At 30.1% G+C, this 17,673-nt stretch overlaps 3 protein-coding genes across 5 annotated transcripts; 2 read left to right on the top strand and 1 right to left on the bottom strand.

Annotated features, from left to right (window-relative positions):
* Positions 1 to 96: 96 nt before the first annotated feature.
* Positions 97 to 3,137, top strand: LOC126679127 (serine/arginine-rich SC35-like splicing factor SCL33). 2 transcript variants are annotated; one of them, XM_050374068.2, is made up of 6 exons: positions 97 to 204; positions 616 to 794; positions 1,222 to 1,299; positions 1,882 to 2,046; positions 2,444 to 2,566; positions 2,697 to 3,137. In XM_050374068.2, exons 2-6 carry the CDS (start codon positions 640 to 642, stop codon positions 2,824 to 2,826), a joined length of 651 nt encoding a protein of 216 aa, XP_050230025.1. In that variant the 5' UTR covers positions 97 to 204; positions 616 to 639; the 3' UTR covers positions 2,827 to 3,137. The 2 variants fall into 2 exon arrangements, with proteins under 2 accessions (XP_050230025.1, XP_050230026.1); XM_050374069.2 differs by having other exon boundaries at positions 118 to 210.
* Positions 3,138 to 4,302: 1,165 nt separating this feature from the next.
* On the bottom strand, positions 4,303 to 5,633 carry LOC126679340 (F-box/kelch-repeat protein At1g15670-like). The gene has a single exon (XM_050374355.2). It carries the CDS (start codon positions 5,566 to 5,568, stop codon positions 4,555 to 4,557), a length of 1,014 nt encoding a protein of 337 aa, XP_050230312.1. The 5' UTR covers positions 5,569 to 5,633; the 3' UTR covers positions 4,303 to 4,554.
* Positions 5,634 to 11,370: 5,737 nt separating this feature from the next.
* Positions 11,371 to 16,801, top strand: LOC126679536 (uncharacterized). Of its 2 annotated transcripts, none has more exons than XM_050374584.2 (3): positions 11,371 to 11,717; positions 13,409 to 13,756; positions 15,587 to 16,801. In XM_050374584.2, the coding sequence occupies exons 1-3, from the start codon at positions 11,466 to 11,468 to the stop codon at positions 16,112 to 16,114; spliced, it is 1,128 nt and encodes a 375-aa protein (XP_050230541.1). In that variant the 5' UTR covers positions 11,371 to 11,465; the 3' UTR covers positions 16,115 to 16,801. The 2 variants fall into 2 exon arrangements, with proteins under 2 accessions (XP_050230541.1, XP_050230542.1); XM_050374585.1 differs by having other exon boundaries at positions 11,374 to 11,699.
* Positions 16,802 to 17,673: the final 872 nt, after the last annotated feature.

The following is a 17,673-nucleotide window of genomic DNA, read 5'->3' on the forward strand; positions in this document are numbered from 1 at the left end:
TTTAGAAAATAATCAGATAATCGTGACCGTTGAATTTAAATGATCTTATCTGATAAACTGTGTCGCGATGCAGGTTAAAAGAACCCTTTCCAATAATGAATTTATAAGAATCTTCTCGAAGTAAATATAAGATCAAGAAAACAAAGGACGGTCTGCTCTTGTCTGTAAAAAGAAGAGAAATTGAAAATCATCAAGCAAAATCAGGTACCTGTAAGTTTTGAATTTTGTTTTTTATTTATTTATTCAATTCCTATACTAATCACAGATTAAATTAATCTCTTAATAATTTTGCTGCTTTTAATATAAATTCCTACAAAATTATTTACAAATCTTTGTCATATGCTTTATTTCTGTTTAGGGTTTGTTTTAGTCTTTTATTATTGTTTAATTTAAAAATTGGGAAGTATTATTTTTCTCAAAAGAAGTAAGAAATTGATTGATAATCTCTATAAATTGTGGTGGAAGATTTGGCCCAAAATTATGAGGATTAGAAGAATATAATTCATATAGCTCATAAAATGAGGAATTAAAATTGATAAAATTAAGGAGTTTTAATTGCTGCTGATGCACTAATTTGCATTTATTATTGACAATGAATTCTGGCAATGGTTGCAGGTCTTGTTGTACTGATTGATAAAAATGAGGGGAAGAAGCTATAGTTACAGCCGTTCACCTCCTTCTAGGGGTTATGGAAGGAGATATCGGAGTCCGAGTCCAAGAGGTCGTTATGGCGGAGGACGTTCGCGGGATCTTCCTACCAGTCTTTTGGTTCGTAATCTTCGTCATGATTGCAGGTCTTGTCTGCTCTTGTCTCTTTGCTTCTAGTATCAAACTATGATAATGGTTTTGATTTTGAAATTTGAACTAATCAGGCGGAAGAGTTTTATAGAGTCGGGTTTTGGGAAAACTGTGTCATAATTTTAATATCATTGTTGTTTTTAACTTGAAAAAACTGAATTATGGTGCTTATAAGCTTGCCAAACACAAGAATTGAATTTTTCCAAACCCACTTTTGAAGAGTAGCTTTATGGCTTTCTTTGGGTCTGTTGTTAATCTTCACTACATAGAACATGAATTTCATTGGACTTAAAAATCTGAAACAATTAAGTCAAGTTTTGCTATCTCTGTTGTATTTTCTTTTCTTTTTTCAAGGAAGAGTATCTTTTGAGAAATTTTTATTGATGAATCTTTTTTTGCTTTGTTTTGTAATGATTTTTACAGGCCTGAGGATCTCCGTAGACCCTTTGGACAGTTTGGTCCTCTGAAGGACATTTATTTGCCTCGGGACTATTATACGGGGTAAGCATAAGATATTTGGTCCGAGTATTTTTGTCTTGCAAGTTATGTCAAATTGATGAACTTTTATATTTCTGTCAATTTGTTGATCATCTTAGTCTTTCACAATCATTTGGCGATGGGATTGTTTTTTATTATGGGAATGTTTATTGGAATTTGGTTTTTCATTTAAAATTTTGAAGCCAATGAAGTAGTAAGAGGTACATTGGTGAAGACAACATTGAAGTAATAAGAGTACTTGAAGACACCAATCAAGTATTAAGAGAATGTTCAAGATGATCTTAATATACACCAAGAATGAAGAAAAATAGCCTAGTGGGGTTTGAATAGAGTCGTGAGAAGTTCAAGTGTTGAAGAACATCCGACTTAAATAAAATATTGGCTTCATCAAGGTTAGCGGCCATTATTATTTTTATATTAATGGTATGAGGTGTTGGCTAGTGTTATGATGATCGCCCATGTTACACCAAGGAGGTTAAAGCCATATTTGTCTATTTCTGACTGTCTAAGCACATATAAGGCTAGTTTATATGTGTATTTTTCAGTTTTTGCTTCACTTGTTTTTTTTGGGTGTGGATGCCACAGGGAGCCTCGCGGTTTTGGATTTGTTCAATATGTAGATCCAGCTGATGCTGCAGACGCCAAGCATCATATGGATGGTGAAATTTTTCTTGGTCGGGAACTCACAGTTGTCTATGCCGAAGAAAATAGGAAGAAACCATCAGAAATGAGGTCAAGAGATCATATCAGGTAACGATGGTTTTCCCTTTTCTGTTATGAACATAATGCTCTTAAGCTTGGCATTCATGATTTTATAAAATTAAAAGGAGCTCGACTACTTTTTTGTGCATTATGCTAGTTTATTTGTGTGGGCTGGGGCGGATGGGTGTGTTAGGGGTTAATTGCTGACCCCGATGCATTTATCGCTCCCGTTAGTTCGAGTTTAGCTGCTTTTGTATTTTGGAGGGTCCTTAAGCTCTAAAGTCGCTCTGTACTCTGTAGCAATTACAGCTGGACAGAGATGGTCCTTTTGGTAGTCGTTGTTGGTCACCATAGTAAATTCAAGGAGATTATTGTTTATGTTTACTTGTTTCCTGATCCTGAAAGCTGAGAGCTACCATTACTGATGTATACAATTTGTCATCAGAGGACGATCATATGACCGCAGGCATTCTCCACGGCGGAATTCACGCTCGCCCCGTTATGGACGAAGTTATTCTCGTAGTCCAGTTTGTTATTCCCGTTCTCCTAGGAGAAGACATCATTCAAGGTACATTGCTTGTTCCATCTTTTGTTTCTTTCTGATCAAGCCAAGTGTAACCCCTCTTACTTTAGATGAAAATCGAAAGCAATGATATATATTCCTGATTTCTAATGTCCACTCATGTGATGTATAATAGGTCATACTCTCCTAGAGACGGAAGGTATAGAGAGCGATCTCTTTCAAGGTCTCCTTATGCCCCAAGGAGCCGAAGTATGACTCCAAGTAGGAGCGGGAGCGGGAGCCAAAGCCTAGACTATTCTAGGTAACTGATACGTATTAGGAAGTGAGCATCACGGAAGATATCTGCCTTGGCCAGGAGTCTGATATACTGTCATGAGCTGGTAGTGGTTTCTCTAGAGTTGGTGACTAATTACCTATTAATTGTGTGCTGCATAGTGCTGTCATATGATTGAATCTTTTATCTTCAACTCTCTATAGTAATTAGGATGTGATTGTGTTGCTAGTGACTAGTATTGATCTGTATTTCTTAAGCCCTTTTTACTATCTTTTTTGTTTGGAAATTGTTAGTGATTTCATTTAAATTACTAAAAAATTCAGGTTCGAGCCTCTTTGTGCAGATACCGAGAATTGTTTTTTTTTTCAGAAAGATTTGAAATTGGTTATTTGAAGTGTTGCAGAATATTGACTAAATTTTGAGTTATACTGAGTTGGCTGTAAGTACTGTAACTGATAAGCATGAAGATATTATAATATATTTCCCTCCAACTTGTAAACTCCACCATGCCAAAAAATAAGAATTAGAATGTGGTACAATCCCAATAGTCACTAATGTAGAAAGTTTGTTCTACCATCGAAGTATATATTTCTTTTTAGAAACGGTAATGTATCGTTTAGATACTTTGGACATTATGTGCCTGTTACGTTTAGTGGAACGACTATCAATATTTTTACTTAATACTAATTGTCCTTTACGTGCTTCGTACGTGACTCGTAATATAACTCGTTAATATATGGTTTATGTAGTTTATATTGAGAGTCGTTGACAGTTGATGATAACGAGTTTTTTGTAGTCAATCATAAGTTACGAGACAATTCTAGTTTAGAGCAATTGTGTGTAAGGTGTGAGATATTTTTGTAGCGCTTATCCTTTGAGTTTACTTTATGTAAAGGGATATATTTTAAAATTATATTATTTGACGGTTCTCTACTAATATCATATTCTTTTTTATGATTAGCGAATTGTTCATATTCTTTTGTTCGAGAATGGAAGTCTAATTGCCGAACAATTAAAATATTTTGTGTTATTTGTTTATATTTCCGCACTACTAATTTAATTTTTGTATTAAATCACACATTTTAAAAATGATTAAGAATTAATTTAAAAGACAAAATAATCTTATATATAAATATTAAAAGTCAATATATTGTGAATATTTCTTATCCGAATTCTCAAAAAAATTGGAATATGGTTCTCAAATACATTTTCTTTCCGCAAAAATACTTTACTATTTAAGTTATGTAGATAAAATATCCAACCGATTAAAATACAAAGGGCAAATGATATTTAAAATAGAATAAAAGGGATATTTCATTTATATCAATTCTAAATTAAATATCAATTACAACTTTATATTCCATTCCACATTATCAATTCGGTCACAAGAACTGATCAATAACTTCAAATTTATGAAATAGATTGATTGAAATAGATTGATAATTAAGCATTTATTGAATGCTTGCTGGGCAATGAAATTTAGATACAATTCAATGGATCTGAGTCATTTTGGATAAGAACTAAGAAGCTTGACTATATATAATTTGTACATCAACAATTTTACAGTACATTTAGTACACAAGACATTGATTGAACATATACATGAAAAATATGGACTCTATTATGATCAACTCTTGAGTGCATTGTAGCAAGGTTTTTATAATCCGACCGGAAATTAAACCGGCTTCATAGAGGTTTATGGCTTGACCGGCGTAGTCGGGTTAGCTCGGTTTTAAAAACATTGCATTTTAGATTAGTTTTATATCTCAGCAAAGCAAGCTGACTGTGCAAACCCAGAAAACTCATCCGGAATATTCAACTTTTTCCATTTCCCATTTTGCCCTTCCATGAAAAAAAACTCTTGTGGCCCACCTAGATAAGCTGATCCAGATACTAAAACCCATTCCTCGCTTTGGACTCCACAAGCCCCGACTTTAATTTCCGAGTCAGGCCCAGCCCAACTCAACAATTTCCCACTTTTGTCCACCCCAAGACATGACTTCGGGGATCCATTCACCCCCGATTCCTTCCATGCATCTTCGACTCGGTTCCATTGACTCGCTTCCAGGTCAATGAACTCAGCACTTGCTTCAAATTCACCTTGATTTTCGGTTCTGTATCCACTCACTACCCAAAATTTAGACCCAATTACCACTCCTTCGCACTCATCTCGCTCTTGACTCATCCGAGGTAGCTCACTCCACTCATCCCGAGTCACATCATAAACCCATGCAGAACTCAGCGCGTTTTTATTCAAATCATGCCCACCCGCGACTATAACTCGCCCGTCTAACTCACCCACAGCAAAAAAAGACCGACTATCAGGTATATCCTTGCCTTTCCTCCACTTCCGAGTCACAAAATCATACACAAAAACATGACTCACTGGCTCGTAACTCACCGGGTCCCACCCACCCAGCACTAAAACTTTACCTTCAGAGCTAGTAACTTTGCAAAACAAAGGTAACCCATCTGGGTATTCAGGAACCGGTTCGACCAGCTCCCATATCTCGTTAACCGGGTCAAACAGAGTAACCCCATATCTGGGTGGGCAAACCGGTTTAGAAGACGAGTCAGAAGGAAGTGATTGAATTAAGCAAGCAGCTTTATGGGTAAGTGAAGATTGTTTACGGTGATAATAAAAGTCTCTGCTTTGAAGAAGATATTTCCAGTTTTTGCAAACTCGGGATGCAACTCGGTGAGTTGAGTAGTGAAAGCGAGTCAGACATTCTAGTGCAATTTCTTCTGGAAGACCCGGGATTAACTCGGTCATTTTGTAACACTTGTTTTGAAGTAGTAGTGTTAAGAGTGTTTGGAGTTTGTTATTGGATAGAAAATTATGATTTTGATTGCTATTTATAGCAAGAAGCTATTGAGATTCTTAATTGAATACTCGACAACAAGATATAGTTATTATTGAAGGAAACATATAATTTTTTGACAATGAAATAAGCTAGGCAATCAGCTACTGCCATGTGGAGCACATGGGTTTAGTTGATAAATATTGACTTGTCATGTCTTAAAAAAACAAAAAATATCTACTATTATTTTATTTCTTGATAATGACAATGTATAATTAAAAATATCAGAATAATATAAATTTTTAAGTCTCACTTAGTCCATTTAAAATTATTTTCCGGTAAGTATATTTTTCGGAAAGTTAAGTTCTTAGGAACTTTAATATAATTACTTGTTTCAATTTTTATAGAAAGTACTATAAAATTAATATTTATGATTCTTCAAATGCATGATAGAGCACTACAAATCAAATGAATGATGTTGGCAGTATAATGAGCACATAATGATATAAAATTAATTCTACGAACAAAAAAAATTTTAAAAATTGGACAAGGCTAAATTTAAAAAAATAATTAAAATATATTCAGAAAATTCTATTGACATGAAGTTTGCTATTCTCTAGTTAAAAGGAGATCAAACACTTAACTTTTTGGAAAATAAAATTTTAATAGTGAATCAAGCGAATAAAATTTCTTACTTTCCGGGAAATTTTATTTCCCTCCTGTATTTACTTCCAACCAAGTGAGCCCTAATAATCATGAGTAAAATTTATCTTTTTAAAATAAGCATACTCATATCTCACAACATCTTAATCTTATAAAAAAATTAAGAATATTATCTTATTAAATTTATTATTCATTAATTTTAAAATTAATATTTAATTGTCTATTATAATTTAACGAAAAAGTATTTGTTAAAAAGATTTTAATTATTTAATATTAGCATATTAAAAATAACATTTAAAAACAATGGTTGTATCTTGTATTAAGATATGAGAGTTATTTATTTTTGAATAATTGAGAAGGAAAAAAAATTGTCGAAAAAATAAATTCACGACTTAGCAAATTGTCGTTGAACGCTTACACCATTTGAGATATAGCTCTTTGATAAAAGATGAGAGTTATAGCTTTAAAATTTAATTATAAATCTGATTTAGTAGATTTTTGTCCTTTTTATAATGGATATCATAAATTTGAGACTTGTTTAACAAATTATAATACCAACTTGATTAGTAAAGATTGTGATTCTTTAATTATGCAAGTGGATCTATTTGCAGTGCTAAGTTGGAATCACTTAGCGGAAGCAACCCTAATCCATTTAAAATGCAATCTCATTAAGCATGAGTTATGACCAACATCAGTTGGCCAATTTGATGATTTTTTTTTCCTCAATTTGAGTTAAGTTTTAAAATAATAAAATAGTGTAGTTTTAAAATATGGTTTTAGAGTTGGAAATAGAGTTTATTGTTTGAGAAAAATTTATTTAAAATTGGAGATACAATTTATGGTTGGAAAGAAAGTTACTCTGTTTCTAAAAAATAGAATTTTAAATTTAAAGTGGGTTGGAAATAGCCTAGGAGTCATTAATCGGTTTAGTGCAAATTAGGTCGGACAACAAATTATTAGATTGTGAGTTTAAATCCTCCTAAAAACGCTTCACCCTTTTCAATTAAAATATGATATTCATTAACCTACAGTAGTATCACGTATGCACAGTTTGTAATTTTACACAATAAATAATTTTGTGGGAGAATTTCTCCTCGACTTAAAATAAAAAATAAAATATATGAGAGTAAAATAGACTGTTTATAAACAATAAATGTGATAAGGATAAAGAAGAAAGTGTGAGGGATTGGATAAGTTTAGTTATCACTATCAGTATCACTATTAAAATTATAAGAAGAACACACTATTCCTTAAATTTATTTTCCTTTCACTCTCACCATGATAAACTCCAAGCTATATTATCTTCTTGTATGCCTTTGTTTATCCATTAATTTTACTTCAGTTTTTTAATTTATTTTTTCATAAAAAATGAAATTAGATAATATCTGATTTTTTTAAATTTTTTATATTTGTGTCCGAACTTTTATTTCATTTGTATTATGTTTTAGTTTTTTTAAAAAAATCCGTTCCATTTTAAAAGTTTACAAAATGGAGAATATAGAGAAAAATAGTTCATTCGCAGAGTTAATTTATTTATAGTTTGAAGTTCTTTTAAAAAAAAATTTAATTAAGAAAAAATATTATGAACAATTAAAAATAGCATATTAGTTGTTTTAAATTAAAAGTTAGGAGTAGTCAATATAATTCGAATTAATTCTATCGTTTCTAGATTAAGACCATTCAAGAATATCTTATTTAAATTAAGATTATTTGTTTGTTATCTGTTGCTAATATAATAAACTTTTTATTTAAATATAATTAAAAATATATTATAACAAAAATATTTGAAAAATAATATCATATTTATTCCGCTCAATTACGCGAACATACGACTAATTTATTGTATAATTCGAATCACGGCTTCAATTTTTATCAAGCAAAAAGGGTCATTTATGCCTTTAAGGTTTGGCTTTAGGATCAAATAAACCCTTAACGTTCAGAAAAGTTCAAAAATACCCCTAACGTCTTAAAAATGAACAATAAGGCCCCCGATTTGGAAAACCAGGCCCCTAACGTATCATTTATGTGTCCAAATTGAGGGCCTGATAGTCAACATTTTAAGACATTTGGGGTATATTTGAACCTTTTTGTACGTTGAAGGCTTATTTGATCGTAGAGTCAAACTTTATAGGCATAAATGACCCTTTTTCCTTTTATCAATAATAGAACGCAAACAAACATTTGTCATAGGCTGGGCTGGGCCAAGTAATGGCAAAGGTTTGAATGGGCTCCATTATCAGCTTTGGGGCGTCCATATCTTCTTTACTTTTCTTAAATATTTAGATTTTCACATTTGGTTGTTCAATACTTATCTGACTTAATCATTTTGTAAATGTATAAGAGTTCAATTTGCCCATCAAACTTTCAATTGATGTTCTATTTCACAAAAAATCAACTCTCAAGTCCTAATTAATGGTCTAGCTTAGTAATTTAACTCAATTAAACACTAAAATAATAATAACAATATTAATAATAATCAAACATGAGCAATTGAACAAACTAGTGTACCCTTCATTGATTTTTTAATTTAATATAATTGTAATTTAAGAATATATAAAATAACACTGATAAAAAAAGAATGTATAAAATAACTGTTTGGAGATGACTATTTTATTTAGACGAGTGATTTGTGCAGCCGTTGCTCTAATAATAATAATAATAATAATAATAATAATAATAATAATAATAATAATAATAATAATAATAATCAAACATGAGAAATTGAAAAAATAGTGTACCCTTCATTGATTTTTTTAATTTAATATAGACACAATTTAAGAATAAATAAAATAAATATTTGGAGATGACTAATTTATATTAGACGAGTGATTTGTGCAGCCGTTACATTAAGGATTAATGCCATAAAAATTCACCAACTTTACACGTTTTTTCAATTTAATCACGTTCTTTAAAACCTCTCATTAGAATACACCAACTTTCATTTTCCCCCAAATTCATATATGGTGCTGAAGTTTCACACATTTATTGGTTAAAAATGACTTACATCTCAACAAATTGTATCAATGAATGGGTGCCACATCATTCACGTGTCACTCATTCATGTTTTGAACAATAAGATGTGATTCGTTTTGCCTATATCCTTTTAAAGAGAATCAAATATATAAAAGTTGAATTTTTTGATAATATAAATACATTAAAAATGTACATTTGACAAATGAAAATTAAAAGATATTATTTTAAATCGAATAATATAACTTATAGTATTATAATTTAAACTTATCATAATCAATAACAAGGCTTGGAAAAGAGGGAGCATCATCAATATGTGTACAATTTGTAGTTGTAAATCAGAATTTTGTCTAAAAAAGGGATAGAAAAATAGAAAAATAAGGTATTCTAAAAATTGCACCAAACGTACCAGAAAAGTTATAATTGCAAATTAGAAAAGATGTGGACACGCCGCCCGCCTTGCCTCCCTTTAAAGCTCCTTTCTTAACCATATTCCACTATATACACTTTTACGTACATACTATTATCTCCACGCGCCATTTCCATAATAAACTATTTCCACGATAATAATAAACATAGTTATTCCGAAAAATTGATTTACATCGATTTTAATTTTTTAAGAGATATTGTATCAAATTTAAATTTAGAGATATTTTTTTTTATAAAAGCTTAAAGGATCGCCTGGAAAAAGTTTAGATCTGTATTTGTACATATTGTAAAAAATTTAATACAATTCAATAAATACATACATATAATTTGGGAATGAAAAATATTTTGTGCTATTGTCATACATAATGAATTATAAAAACAGTTCTCTTTTTTTTTATCATTTGGGAATGAAAGATATTTTGTATTTAAGGGAGAATTTAATCCCATGATCTTTAAGATAAAGTTGTTTAGCACATGTGTCGTAATATTTCGTATTGAAAGTGTGAAAATATGAGTAACTAATAATACTCTCAATCAACTATTAAATAAAGTTAGATTATTAAACTAATAGATTAAACATGACAATTAATCTAACTAGTCGAATCAGGATTGTTACGCTGCCATTTGAGTGATCTCTTATTCTTGATCAATTATGTTGGATCCATGTATTTAGTATTAATTGAAAATAAAATAATAAAATAATAAATATATAATAGAGAATTATGAAATAGGTGTGTAATTTCTATTGATAATTTTGATAGAATAATTTCTTAATAAAATGTGAGTACTAAACAGAGTGTATCCACCAAAAAATTAAAATAAGTACTTAGCAAGTTCCAATTCTAGTTAAGAGGCTCTAATCAACCTAAACGAATATTTGTCTTGTGCATAATAATAATAATTGCCAAGTATCACTTGTGAATGTCATCATGTCTTCTCATTATCCTTAAAATGTTTTAATTGTTAACTATCATTATTAATTTTAATGTGGTCTAATTATTAGTATAACTTTCTTTTGATCCTTTTTTAAAATTTAAAACAATAAACTAAAATCAAGGAGTGAAGTTGGAATGGAATGACCAAATCGTCTTTTTCCTCAACTAGAGATCTTAAATGCAAACTTTAAATATACATAAAACTTTTAATTATTTATAAAAAAATGTTATTGTCTTTTATATTTTATCCGACTTGATCTGAATTAATTAAAACAATTTTATCAAACATTAGATGATATCTGGAAAAAACGAACAACCAAAATGCAAATATTAAATTATCAAGTATCTTGACTAAGAAATCAATGTAAAATAAACTAGGCTGATCGATTGAACCAAAAACTGACTAGATATTCAATTAAACTAATTTTTTCAACAAGGCAATGCGATTAATGACAGAGATAAAATCCGTCATTTTTCATTTAACATTTCACTTCCTAAATTCATCATTTTTTTATGAATAATAGACTATTAATGTTATTATTTTTTGGTTTTATAAAACAATTTAGATAATAAAATCTTTAAATCCACAAGTTAATTTTAAAAATAAATTTGTAACCATTTTCCTTTTGGAAATTGAGATAGGATTAATATGAAAAATAAAAGAAAAAAGCAAAAAAGGCGTAAGACATTCTCTATTTAATATGGACACCCCACGCACCAAAAATAGCGAGTGGGAAAAGTGAAGAAGCAAAGAGCAGAGGAAGATAAAAGAGAGAGAAGAGTATCTGTTTAAAGTAAAACTTCCACTCTCAATTTTCCAACATCTCCCACTGCTCTTCTTCTTCTTCTTCATCAGAAAAAAAGAAAAAATAATGATGAATAATAATAATAGCAGGCTTGCACCATTGTCAGAGGAGCCAACAAATGAAGAAGATCAACAAAATAGAGCTAACTCTTCTAAAAAACCTCATTCATGGAAGAACTGGCTCAAGGCTCATTTTCCTCTGCTTCTCTTTCACAAAAAATCTGACCTCAAGATTTTACTCAGTGTTCTTGCTTGCCCGCTTTTTCCTGTCTCTCTCCATCCTAAACTTCCCGTTAATCAGGTTTTTTTATTCATTCATGTAATGCTTTTTTTTTTCTTCAACTTTTACTTTGTTTCGTACGGAAATCCAATTGTTTTGTGATGTTTCTCATGTTTGGTTAATATTAGAATTTTATCTATAGTAGCGATCATTCAATAACTTTTTGGCCATCTGTGTGTCATGGTCGCGGTTTCAAATTCCGTTTTTTTTTTAATAAATGGAATGGTTAAGACTGAGCTGCTGGCTATGTATGTAGGCTTGCGGATGGTTCACATTTCGAAATTTAATTGTAATTTGGAATTTCGGTTCAAGAGAGTGAGTCTTGATGACCAAAATAACTCCTTTTGCCATATAGAATAAATATGAATGATATATATTTATGTTTGGATTTTCATGTGCTAGTGAGAAATGTGCATCTCAAATAACCCACTACTAGGTCATGTCCATTGCTCTCCCACCATGAAAGAATCCAAAAAAGGACTCTGAACTGTGTACTAATACCATGTGGGTCCTTTTATTTTATTTATATATGTTCTCTAAGGTTAAAAAAGGTGTAAGTAATGTGGCTTTTAGAGAGTAATTAGTGTGTTTTCTTGTGCTTGGATTGCCTTTTTACTTCTAAATTAATAATCTGATGTGAGTCTCACTCACTCAATTTAGTTGTTTTTATTAAGTAAAAGTTGGAAGTTCAATCTAAAAGCAATGAAAATGATGTTTCACAAATGGAATAATATTTAATTTTGATTAAGGTATTTTTAAAAGTTAGTTAGATTTGGTAATTAATTTTATATTCTTTAATTAAGACCGTGATACACCATTCATTATAATAGAATTGTCCATTTTTGTTTTTGTTTTTCTTATTTGGTAATATTAGTCCATTGCTAAATTACTTTATAACAGTTTTCTTATATTATCCTTATTTAAAGTCTAATATTTATTGCTTTATCAATAAAAAAAACTAAATAATTATAGTATTTAACAAGTATATAATAAGAAACAGAAAATGGACGATTGTGTTGAGAAATAGAAAAAGTATTATTTTGTTTAATTTTTACAAATAACTGAAAAAAGGACAAACTATTAGTTCCTCTCGTCTTATTTTAAAAACAATATTACTATATTTAATAGTATGTTATAATACATTCATAAATTTGATTTTTTTAATAATGTCTTGTAAATTATTTTTAAAGTATTGATAATTCATTTAGAAAAGATGATGAGGAATAAAAGAGAAAATATAACTTAAAACAGTACTAAGAAATGCTACTATGTTTCTAAATTGGGATAGATGTAGTATAAACGTATAATACTTTTTCACTGTCTAAAATTTGTAAATTAATTTTTATGTTCGATTTCTCAAATTCATAAACTAATTTAAATCTGCCCAAAGTTATAGACTGTATTTTTATTTTAGATGCCTGATCATATTTATAAAATAATTTCCATTGGTCTCACATTTATAGGCTGATCTCAATTACAAATTTATAGACTAATTGCTCAATATGCATGTAAAGTGTAAACCATATAAACCTATCAATTTGAATACAAGCAATTAATGATGAAGGTTGAATTCATTAAGAGAAGCCAACTCTTTTCATTTATATCATTGATTGCATTCAAGCATTATTGCCACAAAGTAGAAGTATAATTTATTTGTGATTAGACTTGTAATGAAAATAAAATACCTCTATTTAATTTATTAATGACTATACCAAATTTAATAATTACAGGTATCATCATCAGCTCAATACATCATACAACACTTCACCGCTGCCACCGGTTGCCGGAAATTGGAAGGAACGGTGAAAAATATTTTTACTACAGGGAAAGTGTCAATGTCTATGGTGGATGAGCTAGGTGGCTCACCTAGCTTGTCGGCTGGAGCCAACGGAGGAGATGCGCAAAAGGGATGCTTTGTTATGTGGCAAATGGTCCCTAATAAATGGCTCATTGAGCTAGTTGTTAGTGGCCAAAAGGTTGTAGCTGGTAGTGATGGCAATGTGGCTTGGCGCCATACTCCGTGGCTCGATTCACACGCAGCGAAAGGCAGCGTCCGGCCTCTGCGCCGAGCTCTTCAGGCAAGTAATTACAAAATTATATTTATACTAGTATTTTTTATTTTCCATCAGAATTAATAGAGATATTTTATTTCAAGAATTTGTACTAGAATCTATTGCAGTAGAAGTGGGGCAGCTTTAGTTATTGAATGCATATTTAACTAGCCACATCAAGGTCTTGGCTAGGCTAGTGACTAGTGACAAGGTGTGTGGACCAAATTGAACCGTTTCAACTAAAAATAATAAGTTTAGTTTCTTTATTATGATTTTTTACAAATTTTGTTTGGTTTCAATTTTAGAAAGCCAAAAAATTGAAGGAAAAAAAAAAGTCAAACTATCAGTATAATATAATTATATATACAGATATTAGATATTTATTACTCAAGTAGTTGAAACATGTAACATAATACTATTTCGTCTCAATTTCATTTCTAATTTTTTTTAATTTTAAAAACAATTAGTTTCTATTTCCTTTAAAAACCTATTGATTTTTGAAAAATTCACTTCTGAACCGAACCAAATACTGATTGATATCCTTATTAGACAATCTATAAAATGTATGAGTATGGATATGGATTTATTTAATAAATATGAGCTAGAAAGCTAACTATATGGAAATGACAATAATTGATATTTTTTAAAAACATTTCATCACTGGATGGGAAATTTTTGAAGGGGAACTTGAATTCAGGACCCGTAGTCGGACCAAAGAGACTATATGTTTATTCAAACTTGATTAAAAGATTTAGTTTCAATGCTGATATAAAATCAAAAAATATGGCTTTGATTTTGATTTTTGGAACCATCAGTTCGATTTCAATTCGGTTTTTGGCTCAAAACTGAAACCGGGCTGTTACTAGTTTTTTTTTTTTTTTCAAACTTGTGTACAGAAATATATCATTATATTCTGAAGGTTTGTAATTCTTTTTGATGTCATGTGTAGGCTAAGATGGAGTATTCTTACCTAGGCATATGTCAATTGTCACATATGCAACTAGATAGTATATATATATAGGTACTAATGGGTCTATGTTAATTTGGTACCTAATTTTACCTGAATTCAGATCCAACTACTCCCATATGCCGGATCTTGCTTCCATTTAAGTCAAAACTTCAGAGGAATCAATCCATTTAGTTTATTTCTGTGAAAAAAAATACTAAAATATTTACATTTTTGAGTAATTGCAAGTTAACAATTGAAACTGCACTTCATAGGATTTCCATATTTATATTTTAATGATAGGAATGTGATGTTTAAATTTAGATATTTCTCACTGAAATTGATCTCTATTTTTTTTAAATGCAGTTTTATAGAAAATACTTAAATTACTTTTGACAATAATGTTTAATTTAGGCACAGAACATATATCTTGGAGAAGAGTAGATTCGAACGAGAATTGGAACAGAATCTCTTTTATTAGATATATTATGAATGTTTAGAATGTAAATTCGTATTTATCTTTTGTTTTTGTTATTTTCTTCATAGAATCAAACCAAAAAATGATTGAAAAGAGAGTTAAAAATTAAGTGAGGTTTATTAATGCGTAGAAATGTTACTTTCATGTATTTCCTTCAGCTTAAAGCACATGTGGAGTAAAATGTATTATCTTCAACAAAGTAATTGAAACCAAAGTGAAATTGTAGAGCAAATATGGTTGAAAGGTCAAAGCAATTGTTAGCTAGTTACCTTAGTACACATTTGTTGTATTTTATCATTCCGCATTTTTTTACTACAACGTAAAAAGGGTAATCGAATAGGTCGAATTACAACGATTTTTCTTGAGCTTCACATCGATTTTTTTCACAATATTTCTATTATTACAACAAATATTTGCATAACTTTTCATGCAGGGACTAGATCCTATGACAATATCAGCAATATTTTCCCAAGCACAATACATGGGAGAAAAATGCATATCAGGAATTGATTGTTTTGTACTTAAATTATCAGCTGAACAAGCTGACCTATCAGATCGAAGCGATAGCACAGCGGAAATGATCAAGCATGTGATTTTTGGCTACTTTAGTCAAAGAAGTGGCCTACTAGTCTATCTAGAGGACTCATACTTAACAAGAATTCAATCTCCCGGAACTTATCCGACATACTGGGAAACCACAATCGCAACGAAAATTGAGGACTATCGGACGGTAGAAAGCGTGATGATCGCACACGGAGGTCATTCTAGTGTGATGATCACAAGATTCGGAGACAATTTGAAGTCGGGACTTTCCATCACGCGTATGGAGGAGAGTTGGAGTATCGATGATTTCGCGTTTAATGTCGAAGGATTGTCGTTGGATTGCTTCATTCCTCCTAAAGAAGTACAAAAGGATTATTTAGAAGAGAGTCTTGATTGGAGGTCAGCATTGCATCATTGATGATGATGATCATGATCATTGTCATTGTCTTTAGGTGATCAAGAAAGTCTTAAATCATAAATGCAAAATACTTTTGCTATATAGTTTTTAAGGTCAAAGGATCAATTCACTTCCTCAGCATGGATCTAAATTTCAAAAAACATTACTTTTAGCCCCTTTTGACAATTAAATCCATAATTTATTCATTTTATATCATTTCAACCCCTGAATAGACAAATGGTACAACTCAGGAGTTAGAAATGATCCGAAGTAGATAAATTATAGATTAAATTGTCAAAAAAAAGAAGCTGAAAGTGACTTTAATGAGATTTTGATCCATAAAGAGTGAATCGATCTTTTGTTTATATTTTTAACTTCATGACAAGAATATATATATATACTCTAAGAAAATCGAACTATATCGAGAGAATTTTTAGTCGTTAAAAGCCGATTTTCCCTCACTATATAGTTGAGATGCTCCTTTCATATAATTTTGTGTGTATATAATATAGATAAATTGTTATGTAACATATCTTTATTTTCTTTATGTATCCTATGCGTTTTGGTAGGATTGTTTTTTGACCTGTTAAACCTAATTAGGAATTTCATTCTATCACTTGTATGAAGGAGACTTGAAGCCAGCAGTATTGTTCATGTTGAATTGTTTATAGGTTGATATGAGTGTGCTAAATATTTTAGTGTTGTCTATATTATTTACGTCAAATTGAATAGTATTAGCGTATTGAATGTGTTAGAAATCATAAACTTATTATTGAAATCCCACCTAATAGCTAAAATATTTCAATTAAATAGTTATTTAATGTTTTTTAAGATCTTTTAAATATAAATATAAATTAACTAGAAAGGATAAAATTGAATTATCAATGTATGCTTTTAATGGAATTTTTAAATAAATAACCAATAAACTAGTAAACACTATTTTAAAAAAAAATGAGTCAGCTTATGATTTCAAAACTCAATAGATTCTACATTCCAAATAAATCAGGTTTAATTCATTTACAACCCTATTAATCAATGCACAAATCAGACTTTTTATTTTTTTGGGCACAATTAAGTCATTATACTTTTAAAATTGAACAATTAAACCTTTTCAAAATATTTTTTGGACATTATTCCCTCACATTTTTGATAAATATTTTGAACTTTTTTCGTATATAATTATGAGAGATATGTCAACTATTAACGAGTGTTTCTAATAGTGTTGGACGAAAGAGGTTATTTGTTCTATTTAAAAACAAAGAGGACTTAATTGTACTCAAATAATAAAAAGGTTGATATGTACTTTGTGAAAATTACAACTTTTTTGTACCTTTTACCATGAATAAATATTCAATTTATACATTTAATAAATTCATCTTATAATTTATTTTATTCATTTTTATAAAACTATAACAAAATATGCATACAACATATTTTCAGATATTTGTCGTCCTTTGTGAGGCAAAAGATACAAAAAATAAATGGGCAAAACCCATTCTAAAGCCCCTCTACTTTACCATTTTTATTCGAGAAGCCCCTACCTCAAAATTGCTCACGGCCAAGTCCTTTTACTTTTAAAA

The sequence above is a fragment of the Mercurialis annua genome, linkage group LG4 (assembly GCF_937616625.2).
Source record: "Mercurialis annua linkage group LG4, ddMerAnnu1.2, whole genome shotgun sequence".
In the NCBI taxonomy this organism is placed as follows: domain Eukaryota; kingdom Viridiplantae; phylum Streptophyta; class Magnoliopsida; order Malpighiales; family Euphorbiaceae; genus Mercurialis; species Mercurialis annua.